The 22,660-nt window shown below is 44.1% G+C and overlaps 1 protein-coding gene across 1 annotated transcript in view; it reads right to left on the reverse strand.

Moving 5' to 3' along the window:
- Positions 1-9,506: 9,506 nt before the first annotated feature.
- The window catches only part of LOC119392960 (uncharacterized), a 30,625-nt gene continuing 17,471 nt past the window's right edge, over positions 9,507-22,660 (reverse strand). The window contains exons 2-3 of the mRNA XM_037659853.2: positions 11,290-11,433; positions 9,507-9,995 (exon numbers count right to left, since the gene is read on the reverse strand). Coding sequence (XP_037515781.1) covers positions 9,642-9,995; positions 11,290-11,433 — 498 coding nt within the window. The 3' untranslated portion in view covers positions 9,507-9,641. The remainder of the gene's footprint in view (positions 9,996-11,289; positions 11,434-22,660) is intronic.

Raw genomic sequence — 22,660 nt, forward strand, 5'->3', positions numbered from 1 at the left:
CTCGGCGCAGGTCAGGCAGACAAAAAGTTTTGAGCCCGGGAGGCGCCATCCCACTTTCTTCTGCATGTGCCAGCCACGGAGCTCTGGGACCAACCTGATGTCAGTCTGTGTTCGAGTTTCGCATTTCTTCTTTCCTCCCGAAGAGGACGCTGCCCTGGTGACCAGTGCAGCAAGAAGACTCACGCTCGACGCCGTGTCGCGCAAGGCGCAGAACGTCTTACTGCCTATTCAAATGTCCAAGTGTGGATCCTTCCCTCCTTCGGCTGCAGAACGGCGCTGTCCTGGCGCGGTCTACTCGCATAGTTTTGTGCAATGTGGTCGACACCGCCCCATCGTCAGCAAAAAATTTCGTTTGGTGCTTGCTGAGGTCGGCGTACCGCTGGTGGTTTGATATGTTGGCATGCCGATAGGTTGTGCTTGAATTATGGGCCACTGGTCCCGGTCGTACTAAGGTTGCACTGCTGGGGTGAAGGGGCCACGTGCACCCATTTGTGCAACTGGCCGTGGCGATTGGCGCATTCCGCGCGAAGATGACAGCTGCGGAGTACTGGGGCTCTGCCATTGCGTCAGGCATGCCGTGCGCCGGATATGCCAAGTCGCGCGTGACTTTGTTTTGGGTGGCGGAGGCCGGTATTGCAGCCGATGCCGCGCTCGCTCCATGAGGTCATCGCCCGCATCCACCAGGGCATTAAAACATGGGTACGTAGACCCTGCTACCAAGTTCTGCAGGTGGCGGGGGGGGGGGGTCATATGGCGCAGCATTTTGTCGATCTTCACGACTTCGAAAACATCCTCTCCGATTCGGTCGTAGAATTCGGAAATTCCATAAATCAATTCTTTCAAGTTCTCAGGGTGCTGGGTGTGTGTGTCGAGCTCTTCTTTAAGCCGCTTCCTTTCGTCTACCTACGCAAATTCCCATCGGAAAGCTGTGACAAAATCATGCCACATATCGAAGGGCCCTGGGATGTGGTACCACAACTTCGTTCTGAGGTCAAGCCCCGCGGCAAGGACATGGCGAACCAAGTCCTCTGGAGGTATGAGTTGATTAAACAAAAGTTTTCAACCTTGCCGAGAAACTCCTTTGGCATCTGTACATCCCGCAAGCCCTCGAACCTTAGCAGCGGGGTCGCAATGTCACAGTCGCCGGGATATGTGTGGGAGATGGACGAAAACGGCTGGTTGGTGCTCGTTACGGACGGAAACCACGGGGGCCATTGGCGCCTTCCGCACCTGAGATTCGATGCGCTCGCGTTCAGTAGTGGAGCCTTTCATCTGCCGCACCGTAAACTGGACAAGGTGGCATGCAATTTCCGTTATCTCCATTCCGGAACAGCGCGGTCACGTGCACACACCTACAGGTACAATCTGAGAAAAAAAAATCGAGTATTTGGGGAGTGTTTCTGCCACACAACAATAGTCGTCAACTGTCTTGCTCGCACTTCCTTTCTTGAAAACCCGGCTCCTTGTCACTTTTCTACCAAGAATGCTCTTTCAGACTGGTAACGCGCGAGCCGCTCGTGACCGGGAAGTGCCGGACCGCGGTGATAATACGAGGAAAGTACTCGAGGTGGATGACGATTATAGTTTTGTGGCAGAAGTACTCCACAAATACTACATTTTTAGGGGCGAAGCTCTTTAGGGTGTGGGTCGTTCTCTCCTCGATAGTAGTATGTATGTAGCCAGCTCTAGTTTAATGAATTGCTCACTAGATGGCGTTTCATGTATTTCTTAGAGTTGCTGTTTAAAAATGACAGATGGCGCTTGTATAATGCGAATGGCGCCTGTCGTTGGATGCCTGCAATCGTAAAAGGCGCTCGCTCTTGGCGCGCTTTCTCTTTCGCTCGGGAGCGGACACTTTCCCTGCATTTCACCGATCACAAAGCCGTGATAATGAAGGGACCACGTAAACCAACAGTACAATAAAAGTTCGATGTTTAATATATACGCGGTGTTTCACACTTTATATGATGTACTGGGCGAATTTCACGGAAGAGTTTCACGGTTTACCGATGATTCCCTCCGGAGCTTCACCGCACTCATCATCATTCACCCCTTGGATATGCTGTGATTTTTTTCTTAGGGTGTGAGAAGTCAGCAGTTTTCACAACGCCCAGGGGGCGCCACACACCCTTATGACTACCGATAGATGTCCTCAGACTACTTTGGATGCAACAAAAATATTGAAGGTGCTACGGTCTATGAGGAGAACAATTATTTCATTCCAAGTATTTCCATAGGCCGCTCGAGCGCAAGAGGTTCGCTTAATGCAGTGCACCTTAATGAAGTGCACGTTGTGCCTCAGAGTTACCACAGATGCCAACGATTACAATAGAGCTCATTCAAAGAGCGCTGATGTGTGATCTAACAAGTATGAATAAGCCTGACTACAAGACACACTCCGCAATGCTTTCCTCGATACAAACGTAATTTCGCGGTTTCGACAGCTGATGGGGGCAAGCCTATAATCCAACCAGTAGTAAATTGTCTGGGACCACCCAGGAGCGCGGTATAAAAAACTTACTGGAGGGCTTCCTTTCATGGATGATGACTATGATTAACCCTGTAATGCCCAGAAGGCGTTCTGCCTTGAGAAAAATTATGAGAAAACACTCACCATATATACTCTTCGTGTAGAGTTCATTTTAAGAAAAAAAAGGGTGAAATTTTATTTCGAACATAACTTAATTACTCTTAATTAAAATTAATTAATTAATTTGATTAAATGAGTAACTCAGTGTACTTTAATTATAACGCATTAAACATCCAATAACGGCTTTTCTATGAAGCTTTGACGGGTTTTTTACCTCTTTTGAGGCATTATATTTAATGTATCAAATATGATACAGTGGGCATTACAGGGTTAATGTTCCATTCCTTGGGCTTTTCGCGGACTGCTTCATCAGCTGTATGAGCGATGAACGGGCTGTCTCATTTGTGTGCTTGACAGAAAAATGAATCCGTGCTTAATCTCAAACTCAGTAATTTCAGCGTTCGCGCCAGCACAGTAAAAACTGAGAGCGCAGCGCCATCTCTGCATGAGCTCACAGAGCAGCAGTCCATCAGTTGCCATTATTGAGCAAGAGATGGCACTGCGTACTGGCATTTTACGCCAACGATTACAATATCGTTGTAATCTGTATACAGCTTTTGAGGGAGATATACCGAGAAAATACAGTTTGCATAGAATGGGAAGGAATGAGTAGCAAAGAGAACGTTGAGATTAGCAAGGGGCTGAGACAGGAATGTCCTTTGTCCCCGCTGTTATTCATGCTGTACATGGTGAATATGGAAAAAGCGCTAGAAGGTAGCAACTTTGGTTTTAATCTGTCACACAAACAGGGCGGCGTGATGATTGAGCAGAAGCTTCCAGGATTATTTTATGCTGACGATATTGTCTTATTTGCTGACAGTCGAGAGGATATACATCAGCTGGCGAATATATGCGGAAGGGAAGGGGAAGCTCTAGGACTAGGATTTAGTGTAAAAAAATGTGGATTGATGGTATTCAATGACCCTTGTGATCAGGCGGTGTCAGTACAGGGCCAAGAAATACCGAGGGTGAGCGAATACAAGTACCTCGGAGTATGGATAAATGAGGGTGACAGGTACATGGAGGTACAGGAAAAAGCCTCAGCAGCAAAAGGAAAGAGGAATGCTGCAATAATGAAGCACAGAGCATTGTGGGGATACAATAGGTACGAGGTGCTTCGAGGTCTGTGGAAAGGTGTAATGGTTCCGGGGCTTACTTTTGGGAACTCAGTGGTCTGCATGAGGGCAGAGGTGCAATCGTGAATGGATATAAATCAAAGGACTGTAGGACGCCTCACGTTGGGTGCTCACGGGAAGACGACAAATGAGGCTGTAAAGGGCGATATGGGATGGGCAGGTTTTGAGGCGAGGGAGGCTCAGAGCAAAATAAGGTACGAAGAAAGGCTAAGGAATATGAAGGAGAGTAGATGGGCAGAGAAGGTGTTCCGTTACTTGTATAGGAAGAGCGTGGACACACAGTGGAGAAAAAGAACTAGGAGGCTCACTAGTAAATATACGGCTGGTAGTGTAAGCAGTATGTCAACAAAGAGCGTTAAGCGAAAAGTCAGAGAGGCGGAGAGGATTTACTGGATGGCAGCTATGGAGAAAAAACCGGCTTTGAGTAACTACCGAAAGGGCAAAAATGAAATAAGGAGGGAGGCATTTTACGACAATTCAATGGGAAGCGCTTTACTGTTTGAAGCGAGATCGGGTTGCCTTAGAACGGGTAGTTATAAAGCGAGATTCAGTAAAGAAGAAGAACAATGCACGTGCTGTGGGGAAGATCAGGAAACGGCGGAGCATGTTCTGATTGAATGTGGAGATATCCGCCCAGGTGTACGTTTGGGCACGAGCCTACATGACGCCTTGGGCTTTAGAGACAATGGAAAGCTGAACACACCCGCGATTGAAATAAGTAAGAGACGGTTAGAGTATTGGTGGCAGAAAACTAGAGAGAAAGGACAAAAATAAGTAATGGGAAAAAATAAGGACATTCTGCCGTAAAGGGCACAGAACGGAGCTGAAAACTTAACGTTTTTTTTTTTCTTCTGGAGTAAAACAGTTTTAATTGAAGTAAAGACACTAGGCCAACGCTAAAAAAAAAGGAAAAGAGTAAAGGTTGTTTTTTTTTTTTTTTCGAGCCTGGTGACACATTTGTCACCGCCCCGTTATAAAGGGGACGCTCATAGCATCCATCCATCCATCCATTAGACATATTGGTGGTAAATTTCAAATCCACAAAAGACGCCGTTTTGAACCTAGAAATAAACAAGTTGATATCGTAATATAATTATTGAACAATAGCTAAGGCTAATATTTACGTAGGAGGCTTCCCGACAGACGTAACGTTTATTGTTTTACTTTAGAAAACGTTTTCAGTTAACGAGATTATTTTAAATCAAAACTTGGCTTTCACGAAAACTGGTTTGGATATTTACTTTTATTTGATTAGGATGAGTACCGTATGGAAAAAAACACTTCTCAGTGGATCAGAACTCATTCAGGCTTATTCCTTCACACTGTCATTACATACTCGCAATACATCTTTTAAATGTTGTTTTGAGACCAATATACAAGCCGACATACTGTCGACCTTCAGTGATAGTGTTGATGTTTCATGTCTTTCTGGTTTCTAGACCTTCGTTAGGGTTGCATTTCGTTATTGTTATTTTTTTCTTGAATTTATGTTATTTTTTCATGCATGTGAACGTGTCGTTGGCTGTACTAATATTCATGTGCCATGACCATTCTTATTAACATTGACCCCAAAGTTTATACACATCGCCTCGCTTCTTGATATTTAAATATCATGGTTGCTGTGACATTTAACGATGGTCAATGAACCGACCCAACTTTCGATTCGTGCGCACGTGGAAAAATGTTTCATTTGACTTTTACTTTCGCAACAACAGGAACTCCGAGTTCAGGGGTATAATCCACAAGCAGTTAAATTCACGTGCAGTAATATGCACAAAAATGCAAATGTGAGCAGGCTTCTTTATGTTCATAAAAAATCACCTTCACTGCAATGGTGAAGCAATGAATGCTAAAGCAACAAAATGCAATGTTATATGAAGTAAGGCTGGCAGCTAACTCTTTTAGATCCGAGCTCGCGTAACTCTACTAAACGCTGATGTAAGAGAATAGGGTCGCTGCATGGAGCGATGCGCTGTTCGCACAGTCTCTTCGCGTTGAGAGCGCAGCACGTAGAAGGGTATACCAGCCCTCCATTGATGCGTCCCGAGATAGCGTGTGCGCCAGAAATGGCGCCAGCGCCCTTAGACTTAAAGTTCACAGTTGCTGCTCGAGCGACCCCCCCCTCCCTCCGCCTCTATTTATGCTCGCTCAAAACGGGCGGGACGTTTCCTCTGCTTATGCAGCATGCGACGGCAGGTCTACCACGCGGGAGGATGTTATCGCATGCACCCTCCTAGCGGCGTGGATAAGCCGGCTCGTTTGATGGCTGCTTCAGCCGCGTTCGTCACTCCCGCTCGCATGCTTTTACTTGCGGGTAGAACATACTTAGACTTTATACGGAACATGTCGGCGACGGCAACGCCGACAGCAAAAACCTGTCGAGATTGTCCATATCATTGCTACAGCAATAAAATAGTTGCAGCAGGTTCGATAGTAAATAAGTGGGTGTTTCTGCGGTGCGATTAATCAGGCCGCTTCAGTTACTCATGGACTTAAGAATGACAAATGTGATGAATTAAATGGCTCGGTGAACTGCACTGCAGTTCATACGAAGAAATTCTACTTGAACACATAAGCTGGCTAAACAAAATCATGCTATCTACTTCGGTTCGAAATGTATAGGAAAAATTTTAACAAGCTTGCTTTTAATGGAACCCTACTTTTCGTGAACCAACTTAAACGGAAATTCGTACAATTTCTCTCATCTGCGTATGCCAGAACAAAGTTCGCAACACTGTGAAAGGGATAGGCTTTAACGTTGCGAAACAAATTGAGTCCACCAGATAATTTCGGGAAAGGTAAATAAACGTGCTGAAGCGGCAACAATTTTTATGCCATGAAAACTGTGCCAGACACCTAACGTGCTTGAAGAGTGTAGGGCCGCAAATTGATCATGCAGAAAGTTTATCCTGCTCGCTGCTCGCAACATTTTGGCTGAGGGCAAGTCTAATTAACTAAAAGTAAACATCCAGACGGGTTGTCATGGAAGTCGTAAGCTTTGTTTCAATATACGCTATCTTTCAATGAGAAAATTTTTTTAAGTAAAACAATAAACTCTACGTCTGTCGGGAAGCCTTCTACGTAAATATTAGCCGTCGCTATAGCTCAATAATAATTTTACAATATGAATTTGCTTATTTCTAGGTTGAGAACGGCGTCTTTTGAGGATTTCAAATTCGCCGCGAGTATGTAACGTTAGTATGCAGTGCCATCTGTTGCTCAATAATAACGACGGATGAACTGCTGCTTTGCGAGCTCGTGGAGAGATGTCGCTGCGCTCTCAGCTTTTGGTGTGCACGCGCGAACGCTGAAATTGCTTAATCTGAGATATGGCTAAGATTTATTCATCATTTGTCAAACAAACAAATAAGACAGCCTGCTCATCGCTCATACAGCTGATGAAGCAGTCGGCGAAAAGCTCAAGGGAGGAACATTAATCAAAGCTGCCATCCATAAAAGCCCATCCTGCAGTAACTCTTTCTTTATACGCGCTTCTCAGTTGTCCCAGACTATTTATTACCGGTCGTATGTATGTGCTTGCCCGCATCAACGCTCGTAACTGCGAAATTACGTTTTTAACGAAGAAAGCATTCTGGAGTGGATACCGTAGTCAGGCTTATTCATACTTGTTTGATACAAATGGAATCACCCGAGAAATCACTCCAGCACTCTTCGAACTGGCTCTATCGTGATCGTGGACGTTTATGGCAACTCTGAGGCACAAGGTAAGAAGATCGCAGGCACTGCATTAAGCGAACCTCTAAGCTCAGGAGCTGCCTATGCAAATAACTGGGAATTAAACAATTGTTTTCTCCAGAGCTCGGAATATCAGCATCCACTTTGGGCTGTCCAGAGAGCCTGCGATGCGGCGGTTAGGCTAGGTCTAACTGTCCCCACGTGGGAGCGGCCCGCGGTGTCACCCTAAGGGGTGGCACTTCTCCGGATCTTTTAATAAAGTTCTTCGTACCGTATACCCCTGGCCATTCAAGAATTGTTGGCATATTTTAAAGTAGTAATTGCATCTAGCAACTTGATCAAAATGTTTTGTAAAACTGTTGTTAACTCCTCCGAAAATACAAAAAAAACTTGGAGGACTCTTGAGCTTCGCCTCAAGAGTAGAACGCGATAAAGTAATCGGGCCTCGTTCGCATCGCCTTCTCAACCAGTAGCGTCGCTTGGCTTTTCGGTGGACGCATCAAACATGCCACAAGGAAAGGAACGTCTGTGCGAGTTACATTCCAGGAACGCCTATCCTGGAATGTCTACCACAAGCACTTTTGCGAATAGCCCACTATGCCATATTTATTCCTTTTCGGAAACAGCAAGGCAACCACTTCGCGTCCGTAAGGCAACATGCGAAGGCACGAAGCTGCTCACTGTGTTGATGCTTTTGCTGATCATTTCTGAGATCTAAATATGTCTGAGAGCTTTGTGATGGATGGGCCTTACAAACCCCTCACTTATTGTGCAATTAACGTGTCTCGTCGCCTGGCGCGAATGTACGCTTCTGCCATGCAAGATTAGTAGCCTACATTACGTACGCTCATGAGACTCTTGGCATTGGATGACATTCGTATAGGGTTTTTTTTTTTCGGAAGCAGTTCCGAGCAATGGCGTGGCTCTTTGGTAGGACACCCAGGGGCGTAGCCACGTTAGGGCACACCCGGGCCCGTGCCTCCACCGAAATTTTTTTTTGCCATAGCATACAGAGCAGAAAATGACACTCGACCACATCTGCCTGCTCATCTCCACTACAGATCAAGGAGGTGCCCCCCCCGAAAAAAATTTCTGCCTACGCCCCTGAGGACACCTGATTGCCATGAAGATGGTCATGGTTGGATTCTCACACGAACCGAAATTTGTTTATTATTTCTTTATTTTCATCTGCCTCAAATTTTCGTTCACAACTAACGACACCAAAGCCGACGCCGGAATTTCTGCGAAACGTGCCATTTGACTCTATCGCTTCAGAATCACCGGGTGACGCAAGAGCAACCATAGATGTACTTCGCTTTGAGGGTGTATGGGCTGCGATTGCCATGACAGTACGGATGGAGCGTGTAGTTTAAGCATAAGAACCAGCACCACTGCAATTGTTGTCGGAAACAATGACATCATTCTGGCAGTCTGATAGGCAACAGATGTTGCGTTCTTGGGCGTTTCGGTTCGCCCTTGATATTGGTGGAATTCTATGGCTCCCCGAAAATTACCATTTGAAGGAAGGACTTGAATTCGATTTCACTTTAATGGCTATTTTCTTTTATTAAAAAGAGAAATATGTCATTCTTTTCATTAATACTATAATTATTGTACCTAGTAATCTTGAGATGTCTTCAGCAATAGAATATGTTATTATAAAGGAACCAAGCGAATATCGGATTTCGTATGTTTTTGAGGATTTTGGAAGCATTTTTTGAAAACAGGTGTGTGTCTATACTGCCCTAGTTTACAGTGTTTATAGTGACCTATAGCATCCGTAGTGGCACATTTCCTAAAAGGTTCAATGGAGTTTGGTTGATATCACAGTTCTTAACTATTAATTGCTTGTAATGTAGTTAACAAAGCTGTGGCATCTGCTATTAAAGGGGGAGTTTGCAGATGTTATGCAGGCGGCTCTTACAATGCTGGTTCTTGTAATGGTGATCCTCAGTACCACTTGTTCATTCGCTGTCGCCTTTACTATCGTTTCTAATATCACCCGTACTATCTGCCAAATGAAGACGCCAAGAGAAATGGAGGTTAGAGGCCATACATGAAAAATAAAAGAAAGGTTTATTGCATTTAGGATACCTATAATAGTCGAAGAAAACGCTAAACCTCTTCAACAGCTTGCTTGGCTGTTCAATTGACTAAAGAACAGTGTCAGAAGCTGCGGAAGTTCTTCAATTATATTTAAACCTATATCACGTGCTAGGTTATCCAGACCATGGACGGCCGTATCCGAAGCCGTAAGTGGATGCGCTCGTGTAGGGAGATGAGAAGGGCGACGAGCCACCGATGATACGGTACTGTCGACCAGCGGGGAGTGGGTTAGCGTTGTACACTGCGTCGGCGCTAGCACCAGGGGCGGTTCCGGGCTCGTTGGTGTCGATCTTTGCGCGGAATCCACCAGCGTCAGCGATGTACTTCACCTGGCGGTAGATGCCGTTGGCGTCCGAATACCCGTACATACCGGTCTTTGTGTTCGAGGCGTCGCCTTGTTCTTTCTGGTAGGTCCTGGTGCCGTACTGGTCTTGGTTGTTGTAGCCGAAGCTGTACGGTTGGGCTGGCTGCATTAGAGACAGCAGTTTAGTACGACAGCCTTCATTAACCTACAAGCGATGTAAGCCATAAAATAATTAATTCCGATGGTTGCCTTCATGCACCCTGTACCTTTAATCAATGTTTTTCCTCCCCAGGAAGCCCGCGAGGTGGTGCAGAGGCAAGACCTCGACGTTCCCAGGTGAGAGGCCTAGGCCGCGCCACTGAAATTGCTGGTTCTCAATAAAGATTATTTCTCCTCCTCCTTAGGCTTAGGGACGGCTGCTTGCCACTGGACGCCTTCCAGAAGAAACTTCGCATATCGTCACCGTGTTGTTCGATTTAACCAGGCACAATTCATGCTTTCTCGGTACATATTATCAGCTATTTCTACTTAAGAAGTACTACAGCGACATATTTATTCTGAATGTAGTGCTTGATTTAAAAGAAAGGTTTTATTATACAAGCGAATACAAATGCATGACTCAGTTTGAACGGAAAGACTAATGATTTGAATCCTTGTTTTAAAAACGAAATGTACTTCCCCCGAACCTTGCGACACGCGGAATCTATATTCTCACGCCGAATGTTAGTGATTGGCAGCGCAATCCTCATTTACGCAGGCGAAGGAAGAGCGCTGAATTTTCGTTAGTTCCAAGCGTAACATACTACGATCGCATGTGCGCAATGTCCATAATCATGGGTCTATACGGACTTGAAAGGTCGTAACTGACATTTATCCGGCGTTTTTGTCCATCGATTAAACAAGTCCTATTCGGGTTTTCTTTCTGTTTCTTTTGAGAGATTAAGATGTACGAGATACTGCAGAAATGTACTGGGTGAGTTGTGTTTCTTTTTTATGAGAGGAGCACGCGAGGGTTAATCTCCGTCGCAGTAGTATTTGTGGAACTTTATCTTTGGTGCTTCTTTCGTACTTGTGGTATTATGAAAACTTTGAAAACACTTTGTACGGTAAAACCGCGCTGTTTAAGTAATAGTATTCTCTTTTAATGACAGCGCACTAAAGTAAGAGCTGAGGATTTTACCTAAAAAGGTCTAACGACCGGCACTATGTCCTTTAAAATTTCATTAAGGTCGATGCTGATTCCGAAATGGCAATCTGGTGCATAGCATGACAACAATATTTTCTGACTTAGCTTGGGTACATTACTTTCTGCAAAAATGTCTGATAAATATTGCAATTACCGCATTAATGGTTTCACGCGAGCCGTATTTTAGTCGTTTTCGAGACTTGCCATGTGCTCTGTGTCTCATCTTGCAGTACTTTATATAGCGCCTCCAAATGTATCCAAATGTACTCACGTAATACTGTTCCTGACGTGCGAATGTGGCAGCAAAAGAAGGGCCGAAGGCCCCACTAAGTCCACCGCCGTATCCACCGCCAAATCCACCAAATCCGAACTGACCGCCGGCTGCAGCCATGGAGACCATGCAAAGCGCGAGTGCCTGCAAAGAAACGGCGCGATACTTGACAGAACTTGCAGTGTTATTCGTGCGACCCGTTCGCTGTTGGAAATTAAGAGTACCCTACTCTGGACTTTAGGCAGACCATTAAGCGTGGTGTTAAACCGTACACTTTACTCGAGTGCAGCCTAGCCATCGCTAGCGAAGGCAAGATACTACAATGCAGGCTTATCTGCACCACTGCACAGTACAATACAAGCAAACGCACTTAAGTATAAGGGTAGTCTATGGCTGTTTATCATTTCCAGAACGCTAAAAATATCACGTTGCACAAAGCTAGTGTAGACTCCTTGCACTGCACTTGCAGTTGCCTGGCTCGGTGTCCTCGGGCCGATTATGCTGAATTACTGGTCGCTTGAAGAAAGGAATGACGCATTATTTTGCGTTCTACGTGACGTGTGTACTACTGGCGAAAATTTTTGTAGCCATTGAGATCCCGATTTCCGACAGCGTCTAACTGCGATTTTGCGCCGGCGTTTGAAAAAATGTTGGGTATCTCGGTAAGAGCAGTCTGTAGTTTTCAACAAAATAACTTCTTGAGCTAAATCATGCGGCCTCCTAAAGACTCTTTCGGGCGCAAACTAAGAAATACAAAAGAAGGATCCCACACAGAGAAAGCAACATGGTACCTTGCGTGTTTGCTGTGAACTTTCACGTCGTAATTTGCGCAAACAAAGAATTTTAAAGTTCACTCGTTAATGCAAGTTTCTGCGACATATTGCCATTTTAATTAGCACAAAGTGGCGGCTCCTCGTGCTGGTTGCAGAAAACGCCACAGTTTGCGGATGGTTGCCTTGGATGGCGAAAAGCCTGGCTCGCCATCTAATTGGCTTCATCGAGTGATTTCGGTAAGGAGGAGTTCATAAGTAGGCCCGGCACCTTTCGCCGCGCAGGAAGGCACGGCTATGGGCAACATACAGTAAATTACCGATTGCGATCATACCTGTTTTCTCGCTTTGCAAACAAAACGTGCGCTACCACCCGTTTTTACAAAGTATGCAGGAGCTTTGTCCATAATTTCGGTTGATTCTGAATGATGTAAACCACACAGTTACAACAGAAACGTGCGCTGGGTTATAGCGACGTATTCCTTAATGGCGAAGCGACAGTTATCGTTACGGGATTCCTCTGAACTAAGGATCGTAACAAACATAAGGTTTGCGATTCTCCACCCTCAATCGGTCCTACGGCCGAAGGAGGATCGTCTGTCTGTCCTCTATTCACATCAGTACTGCTTGAGGCAAGGTGCCCGGTACGACCGCTGCTGGCCCCTATGTGTTTGAAAACGGAATTACAGCGGCTTTGAGCTAAACACAGCAAACAGGCAAACCTTGACATCCAGTCGGCAAAATGCGCAATCCGCAGCTGTGCACGCTACAAAAGCTTCTGGCTGGATACCTAGCTTACATATATTAAAATTGAATGGTCGAATTTTGAGGTCCGGTTTCATCCACGAAATGTAATTAGTAGTGTAGCTGGACCTATTAAGGCATCACTGACAATAATTGTATGTTGTGAACACTCCTCGACTGCAGTCGTAGGAAGTGATTTCGAGCACGGCGCTTACCTGAGCGAGAAGAGCGGCCGCCGAACACATGGTGACTGGAGAGGGCGAGTAAACCTTTTCCGCACGGAAACGTTCACGCGCAGGTCTGCAGATTCTTCCTTCCAAGACGTGCTACAGCAACGTGTCGTTCGCTCAGAGCGTGCACAGGGGTGTAGAAGGCACAAAGTGTTACTGAAGTGCTGTGGCACGGTCCAGCATTTTATACTGCGATTTCTCGGCCGCTATGTGGCCGGCGCTTGCGTGTGGCCTCCTTGACACTCGGGCCTCACGCTCCTCCTTCTTTTTGTTGCTGCTCATGCGTTCTTCATTGCCCCAGTGGCTTTCACCACAGCGTTACGTCTTTCTTCATGGTGACGCAAAGCCGAAAAACGAGACGGAATGGTTACTACGCATAACACGGAAACGAGAAAGAAAGAAAGAAAGAAAGCCACCGTGCCGATGCACTATAAGCTTTCGCCAACAAAACGCTTGCGGTAGCTTCATTCCTGTGTTCTCAACATACGCGACTGAACAAACGGGTCTCTCATAATCATATCGTGGTTTTGTGACAGTAAACCTCATATATTATTATTAAGACTGAACAAACTGAGCCAAAAAATTTCGGATAAATTAACATAATATTAATTGTTGGGGTTTCACGTCCCGAAATCACGATATGTTTATGAAGGACGACGTAGAGGAGGGCTCCGGAAATTGGCCACCTGGGGCTCTTTTAATTGTACCTAAATGTAACTACACGGGCATCAAACATTTTCTCTTCCGCCCAAAAATGCGGCCACCGCGGCCGCGATTCGACCCTGCAACCGTTGGGTCTGCAATCGAGCACTATAACCACCAGACCACTCGGATAAACTGTCACCGCTAATGATATTGACAGTGTAGTTGCACTTCTTATAATCGAGAACACGTATCATTGGGACGCAGTTTTTACTTCAGCATGGACCTGGACAATATGGGAGCTGATATAGAAATGTCTCTTGAATGCAGTAAAGCGAACTCTATGTGAAGCCGATCTACGTGCAGATAAGTTTAGAAATGTTTTAACGTTATGTGGACTGGTGTTACAGCTGCTTAACAACAATTAAGCGGTAACTGAATCAATTTTGTGGTGCTCTTTTTGGTTTCATGCTTAAGGACGCCGATTTATCACCAATGTAGTTGCAGTCTCGACGTGAAACACATTATTTTCACATTCCTAATACTTTTTCAGCCTTCGTATAAGAAATCTAGTAAAATTTGTATAAAATAATTAGCTAACTTCGTTATGCGAAAGCTATTTGTACTTTAACGTCCATTACAGCCGAAGAAACTGTTCGTGACAGTGCGTCCACGTCTCTTGCGTTGCTTCATGAGCCAAATGATTCTAGAATGACCCGGCGCGGAAATTCTCCTCTGACCTTACCCGTCAGAAGCTTCTGTTGGCCTAGTCGGTGTTTCCTGAAGGACGTGTTTCTGCGGCAAATTAAGACGCCATAAGTGAAAGAAACATGCAGCCGAGTCATCCTCGTGTTCGTTTTTTTTGTGGTGTCTTAATTTGCGGCAAAAAGCATGTCAATGACCCTACCCGCATATCCGAATCCGACCGATGTGGATATGGATGGAGTACTAGTTAAAGCTCTAAATGACATTATTGCGCACGTACGCGCAGCGTGGAATTCCGCTCAACGAAGTCTTCATTTGTGTGCCATCGCCTGCGTTAAGTCACCTACGGTGGGAAACCGGTCGGTGTTGACATGTGTCCGGCACTCCCGAATGCCGCCGGACAATTACTTCTGTTTTACGTTTTCGCCACCATATTTCCTAAAAATGATAACACTTCTTGTTAACCACTGTCGGACTGTGCACGGTGCGCGCAAATTTACCTCGCAGCATATGGCATGCGAAAATTGCACCGATGGCATAACGCCATATTTTGACTTGGACATTGCGAAAGCACCTTGTTGGCAGCTCGTTGTTCACCAATTCATCAAACCGTATATATGGATAATTACGGCCAGCAACTAGAAACGTGGCTATTATGCGCGATTTCTCAAACAACGGTATCCGTTGTGAAACTTAATTTATTACTTTATGAATTTGTTGGCTCCCTTATCCCCTTTAGTTATTAATTCCCCCTTGACTTCTGCGCTTCAACATTCTTGCACGCATACAGAAATCCAAGCAAAAGCACAAAATAAAACCTGGTTATGTGGCTTTGGCTCCGATTTCAGGGTCATACGCATGACTAGTAATAGAACGTGGCCTACTGCGCAGGCGACATACGTCCCGCTCCTACGTTTTACCAGCTAATCATTTTAAATGATCGACATTGCTCTAGAAATTACGTCTCGATTATCTCAAATCTATTCGTTGCTGCTTTCAACACGAAATTCCTAGCAATTCTAACTTGCTGGGAATCAAAGACAGCAGTCGTACATTACTTTCTGGGTTTTCCATCACCTTGTAGAGGTTGCAGTAAAGCGCGCATCTCTCTTATTAGGAGAATATTCAAAAACTTAAAACCGGTCCTTATAATTAACGGAATGAGATCAAAATGTTTTGAGCATTTGGAAGTCACTTTATGAAGCAGCAGTAAGAATGTTTCGAAAATGGGCATGCTATAATATCACTTGGAGGAAAAAGAAAAAAAAATTAAGAACTGTGCAGAAAGAAAGTAGATACACGGATAAGTCGAATAAGATGTTCGGACATATTTTTACATATGTTTGGGCATATCTCTTCCTATGAGTTTCAGGTCAAGAAGATATCCGAAGTAGCGACCCCCGGGAATAGACAGACAAGATTTATAGCTACACTTCGCCAGATTGCGATTCACTATGCCCTGTTAGTAGTCGGACTGGCGTGGTATGATGTAGTTTTGGTCAGTCTCAGCTTGGAGCGACTGGTCTGCTTTTTAAGGTTTATTTTACCGTATTTATGACGTAGTAAAACAGTGTCACTACTGGCTTCTTGAAATTGTTTTTCACCTTGGGCCACGAAAAACTCAGCGCTGGACATCGTCGTGATTGGCTCAAAAGTTTGTTTTACTGAATCATCCTTAGCCTGCCCCGTTATATTATGTACGCGCTTTACGCGTTTTATTGCACGACCTCGACACGGATACTTGTAAATAGTATTCTTTCAGGACGACGAGAAGCACGCTCCGCGGTTTAGTCACGCTGCGCTTCAGTACTTGCGGAACTATTTTTGTCAAATTGAGACCGCGTTTCTCGATGTATACGAGGCGGTGATTTATCTGAAAGTATGTCGTCCGTTCATCGTGTCAGCCGACATGCTATGCATGAATTATATCAAGAAAACCTTAGCTACTAAAGTTCTCGTGCGTTAACACTGAGCTTGTGTAGTTTATGCATGTAATCGAAGGGAAAGAAATTGAGAGACAAATAACGAATATGAGTAAGGAGGTACATTAATAAGAATCGAAATGTATGATTTACTGCCGTACATTAGGGAAGGAGCGAAGGGTGAAAGACCCCTCCTTCCCATTCACCAACAGTGACTCATGCATTCACGCACGCACGCACTCACGCGCGCAGAGGGATTAGGGTAAAGCATACGTTACAGCATGATGATTAAGAATAAACTTTTATTTTCGAGACAGTACACAGGGCCAAGCCTGGTTTGTACCCTAGGTGCGAGGTTTCTTCATTCTAGGAACACTCTGAATTTCACTGCTTGCTTGGCCTTCGCGATGAAGCGTCGTTTGTTTTTTCATGTACTCGTTAGGACGAAGTTCTCGCTTTGTTCTCTGGCATTGAAGTATTTCGGTGAGGGTGATGCGTCTGTGTATAGCTGTCATGCGCACTCGATGATCAGGTGCCCATGGCACCTGATTCCCGATCTGCAAAGCCGTTTAAGCTACAAGTGATCTAGCTAGACAAGAATATAGACAGCCTAGATAGACAAGTAGGCCTATACCATGGTCTTCTAACGAATTCAGTTCACATGTATTTTCTCAGAGAGATTGTTACATTGTCTTCTGATTAGATAATGTACTATATCGTGCTGCTATTTTGCAGACCACTTCCGGCCATATAAAAACACTCACGTGCGCTGGACCTCCGTTACACTTGCCCGTTCTTTAAGTACTCGCTACTTAACCTAGCCGTAAGGGAGTATGCCACATTTTCAATTGTTTTCCTTTTTATTCTACATCCCCACAAAATTAGAACCACACGGTCGTAAATGAAGTAATAGGCAGTTTAAGAATTGACTACACAGGCCGTGTGTTCTTTGCATTCGTGGATTTGTCGCAAGCGCGCCGTAGTTGTTTTATAATACCGTTTGCACACCACACACCTGAAGGCAGAAGATTCAAGATAGAGCGTTCATAAAATCAATGTAAAGCAGCTTTGAGGGCGGCTTGGGTATGCTCACAATTTTCCGAAAATTGGAGCCCGAATGCTATCCGAAGGAGTGTTCACGGCATAACGCATTGAGAATGGTACAAGACAAAGCGACTGCGTACGGAAAGCCCAAGATACGCCGTTGTAAAGCTACGTAATGGCTGCCACTTTGTTCAGAGCTGCGAAAGACTTGTCACTACTAATACGGCCAGGGAGACGTTAACATTAGCGGACATCTTTGACATATAACAAGCGATACACAGAAAGAAAAGTGCTTGAGTGGTATGCAAACATTCTTTTTCTTGTGTTTAATTTTTCTGCCTCATCGCCGTATTGAAAGGAGCCTCCTCTTATTCCTTACAGGCCTTATGTGATAATATTTATTGGTTTTTTTTTATTCTTAAGCCACCGCCGAAAACCATCTTGCAATCGTGCCTGCCAACATCGCATCTAATGTGTGCAGAAAGAATAAAAACCAACAAATAAAACATTTGAAGCACGAAAACACTTGGTAGCAATGCTAGAAATAGCGTAGTCTATCAGATATTGCAGAAGAGTCGAGGGCGGCAAATGCCTACCGAATATGAAATATTACGGAAAAGTGATGTAGGAAATTGGGAAAACTGAAGAAAATGCAAGAAACAGGGGCATGGCAAAAATATTAAACTAAAACAGAGTGAGTGGAGCGTAGATTTCTTGGGAAAATGATGGGGCAGCCGACGAAGCTTCCAATGCGTTTGCGTTGAGGAGGCGGAAGCATAAAATTAAGAAAAAGAAAACACTGACATGATTGCGGCAAGTCCTAGTAACGGCGAAGGCACATTTGTGTGAATGATGAGTGTCCACAGAAAAACAGTCAACAGTGCTCATGGAAAATGAATGAAAGAAGCAGAGAGTCTGATGGCCGGAACAGCTGCAACACTGCAGGCAAAGAAATGTGGTTCATTACGGTCCTAGCGCTGACCAAGCTACAATGTTTGACGCCTACTTCTCCGAACATCGCTTATACTCCCTTGACATTAAATAGAGAAAAATATATATGGGCATGGTCCACAGAGGCAAATGTTCGATCGAAAGTTCTTCTCGTCCCGGCAATCATTTCTTGCACGAGTGAAATGTTTTTCTAGCTGCCTATCGGCCGAGTCATAAGGAATGTTTATTAAATGATTCTCTGGTAGATGAGCTCCGATTCTTGTCACTGTCATTTGCAAAGCACGCTGAATCATCTTTCGAATGTAGATTTCAGAGGATTCATTTGTGTTATTCTTTCATAATTCCTGTCTTCTTGTGAAGAAAATCTTTGATGGACGTACGCAGTTCGGTTTAATTACGATCTTCCCATGTGAGGACGGCTTCATGATGTAGAACGGCCGTTCTGCTGGTATAGTGAGTGAGCTCTGCCAACGAGCTCAACATTGGAGACAGTTGAAGAAGCGAGGAATGGCAGCAAAGTTCAAGCTATGTAGGATACAATTTAACTATAATCTCAGACTTTCTTTTACATTAAAACACCTTCATATGTCATGTCTCAATTATGTTTCTTTTATGAAGACGTTAGTCTGACTACATGGCAGCTTAATCGCTACTACAGTTCATTCTGTGCCATTAGCACTGATATAAAAGGAATTTCATTATTATTAAGGTGAAAGCGTTATACGCCTCACTAAACACGAAACTTGACCGTCGGCATCCCGCCTCCTGCGCCGTCTGGGACGAGTGGGACAAACAATCATCATCACGTGATGAGGTTACAAATTCTGGCGTGACGTCATGTGACATAACGCCACATAATGCCGTTGTAGCGCCCTCCTTTGGGCGCTACACTGCGCCTACATCAGCGTACAAAAACCAAAGCCGTTAACTGTGTTTTGCATCTTCTTACAAAATTGTAATAACTTATTTCTTACATTTTCAAAGTTCGAAAAGGCAACGAAAATTTGAAATGGAGGTAATATTCTTATTGTGCACTGATAAGTTATGTTGTTGACATCACCAGCGCACAGAGAATCCGAAGAAACAAAGATGGAGCATCTGACCAATACAATTTTAACAGCTGCCGGTCCACACGGTGAAGCTGAACCACCGCATCCTTGTATCCTCAGTACCTTTCAGAATTAAAACTGTCATAAAATTACAAAAATATAAAAGAAAGAAGTTCGAAATTCGAACATATTTTATCTGCAAAATCGATGGCTTTGAAGATCCTATCACTACCCTTAGTTACGAGTGCTAGTTCTAACCTTTATCTCCCTAGGAGGCACTTACTACAAAAGAAGTATAAATCTGGTATAGGGGTCAAAAAAAGCGATAAAAATGCGGATGTAGCTCGTCTATATGTTTTCGTTTTACTATCGTATACATTTCCTTTGCGTCTGGCGTTAAAATAAACGAACTAACCTGAAAGAAACTTCTGTTGCTCGCTTCTGCCTCGGAAATGATTGGACTTCCACCTGCGCAGTCTTCGATAAAAAACGCGAAAGAGCAGTAGAGTCTACTCCTTTCTTTCTTTGCAGTATTTGCATCCTTCCATTTTTACGCTAGGTACAGTTGGCACTTCATTTATTGTTCTTTACTTTACACTTTAACTGCCTGCAAACTTTGATGTACGCCATCCACCGACCTACTTACGCTTCGTGCTGTCAGGAAGGGATTTAGGTACGTATATTCAGAGGAAAACAGGAGCGAGAAAGGTAGAGCTATCTGTGACTAGAAGTAGGCAGCGATCAGTTGCTATCTGCGGCTGGCGCTGCACCGCTGTCTTTTCCCTTCTATGGTTATTTCTTTAAATTATGGGACATAGTGATTCAGTGTGTTTCTAGCATTCTGTTTCACCGCCCCGACATGTGACTGTTGCGCTTGAGTTCGTGGTAGTGACTTCCACTACTCTGAATAAGATTGTGGGTTCGATTCGACGCAGTGTCGATGGTTGTAAATTGAAAAAAAAAAAACACTTGTTCATTTGTTTTGAACTAGTGGCTAAGCAAACACAAGTGCTCTCAAGCTATTTGGCAGCCTCTTTACTGCACCGTTACTCACGACTGCATCACTTCACGCCTAATGTCCCAGCAATTTTAGCGACCATCTCAAGCGTAATCGAAAAAATATCGCGCTTATTTATTTACTTGGAAACAGTGACTTGCTAGAATGTTTCGGATAGATAAAAATATTTGTTCACGTAGGAGTCTTACAACTTTGGCTAAATGTCGTACGAGTGATGTACATTGGAAGGTTTATTCTAAGGGTATCGCTTCTCATTCCAATATTGTATTTGGTTTATATTTTATTTTTAGTGCTGGTTAGTGATAAGTAAAATATGGTTAATGTCATCGAGTGTTGACTAATTGGTGGCTTTGATAGGTAATGTCGGCTATTGTTGGCAAAATGATGATTAACGTTGCGTCGCCAGTGTTGGTTAAATAGTAGCAGTACAAATTATTCTTAAGTAAAATGACTTCTTCTTGTGCAACTCGGTGCTTGGATCGGTTCGGTCATCTAACCAATTTTTAAGCACTATTTGTTTGAGCGTGGAATTTTTGGTTCAATTTCTTTTTGCCCTTATTTCCGGCAGCTTTCTCCACCCTATCTCGGTAAATTTTCGGAATTTCATCACAACGCAAAATCACATGCTCTCCCTACTACAATTTTGTCTGCGCTGGCTCCAGTACTGGGCCACTATATTATACTAGAAGCTATGTCTTTTTTCCTTTGTTTTTCCATCTTGGCACAGAAAGACTTCTCTGATCCAGTCACTACCGTAACTTTGCAATTGTGCTTTTGTTTCTAAGCCACAAACGACGGGTACAAGAAGATGAAGTGCAGCGTGCACTCTCTCTCTTAATAGAAAGTTTTCGTTAACTTCTGTTAGCGTCAGCTCGTTTTTCGCACTACACTTTGCACAATGCTATTTGCAAGCATTTTACTATAGCTTGTTCAAACATGCAGCGCGAGCAATAGTTTACGTTCGATACAACATTGCCCTAAACAAAGAATCTATATCTAAAGCAACGTTGAGGTATAGTCCGTGCACTTTATTTGCAAAGTAAGTCTATTACAGAAGTAAGATAGCTAGCAGCAACATCTCCTGTGTGTGCAAGAGTTGTACAAAGTAGCAGGACTAGGCTATGTGTGTACGAACAGGGCGGGCACCGCTTCGTGGGTACCACGATGTTTTCGACCCTAAATGGTATTTTGCGAGCGATGGCCTTCCGCGGCGAACGCTAAGAATAGCGGAGGTCCACTACGCTCAAAGCAGTCGTCGCCTCCTCGGTGTCTGCATTGTGAATTTATGCTTATTTTAGCGTGTATCCTGGGCCACTATCTCTATACTAAAACGCTCCATTGTCGGCTATAGGATCATTTCGTCCGACGCGATTTTCTAGCCTTTCTAACAAGTACCGCTTGCTTATAGCTGACCCTATAATGAAGAACTCGGTGGCTCGTTTACTAATCAAAACAAGAAACGAGAGCAAGCTTCGCTCAATCAGTATATAAGCGATGAGCGACCATTAGTATCATGGCATTCCTGAATTGCAAACGTATTTACTGTTAAGCGTGTTTACTGTTTGCTGTTGAGGCCAGTAAGCAAATATTAACTATGTGAAAATACTGGTTAACGTGCCAGCCACAGGCTGAGTTAATAGCTACAAACAGAATTATCCATTTGACACTGGACTGTCTGGTTTCATCACCGTCACCAATTCATGCCATTCGATACTTCGCTTAATATTCACACATTCACTTAAATAAAAAAGGACTCCTGTACAAAAAGATTGTATGTAATTAACCAAAGCTTGGTTTTCTCGAGAACAGCCGATTCAACTACAACCATGCAGGCGTGACAAGGTAACCGTGGATCGCAGCGTCGTACTGTATTGGTTTAGAGAAAAATAAAAATAAATCAAACAAACATTATTGGTAGAAGCTCCTAAGAGTTTACACGATAATTCACGAGAACAGGGCTTTTGCCGAAAGGCAACCTCGGGGTGATTGTTTTCGACTAGAGCCTTTTCTAATCAGTACTATGCTGAATGCACTTCACATCAAAGGCACTTATCCTTTCTATTAATTGCTTCCCGTCATTCACAAAAGAACGCGCCTGTCGTGGAACAACAAATGCGGAAGTACAAACTACTGCGTGCGACAGCGGAATGAAAACAAAGCTGACTGAAGGCTTTTGTCTTAGCCTCCTGCATTTTCCCGCATTTTACTCGGAATTGGGGAATGTTTTCTGTCTGTTCAGTAATTTTTGCGCACATTTTACAGCGCCAATTTTGTATTGTGTGCTCTTTATGTTTTT

Source organism: Rhipicephalus sanguineus, chromosome 5 (genome assembly GCF_013339695.2).
Source record: "Rhipicephalus sanguineus isolate Rsan-2018 chromosome 5, BIME_Rsan_1.4, whole genome shotgun sequence".
Lineage (NCBI taxonomy): Eukaryota > Metazoa > Arthropoda > Arachnida > Ixodida > Ixodidae > Rhipicephalus > Rhipicephalus sanguineus.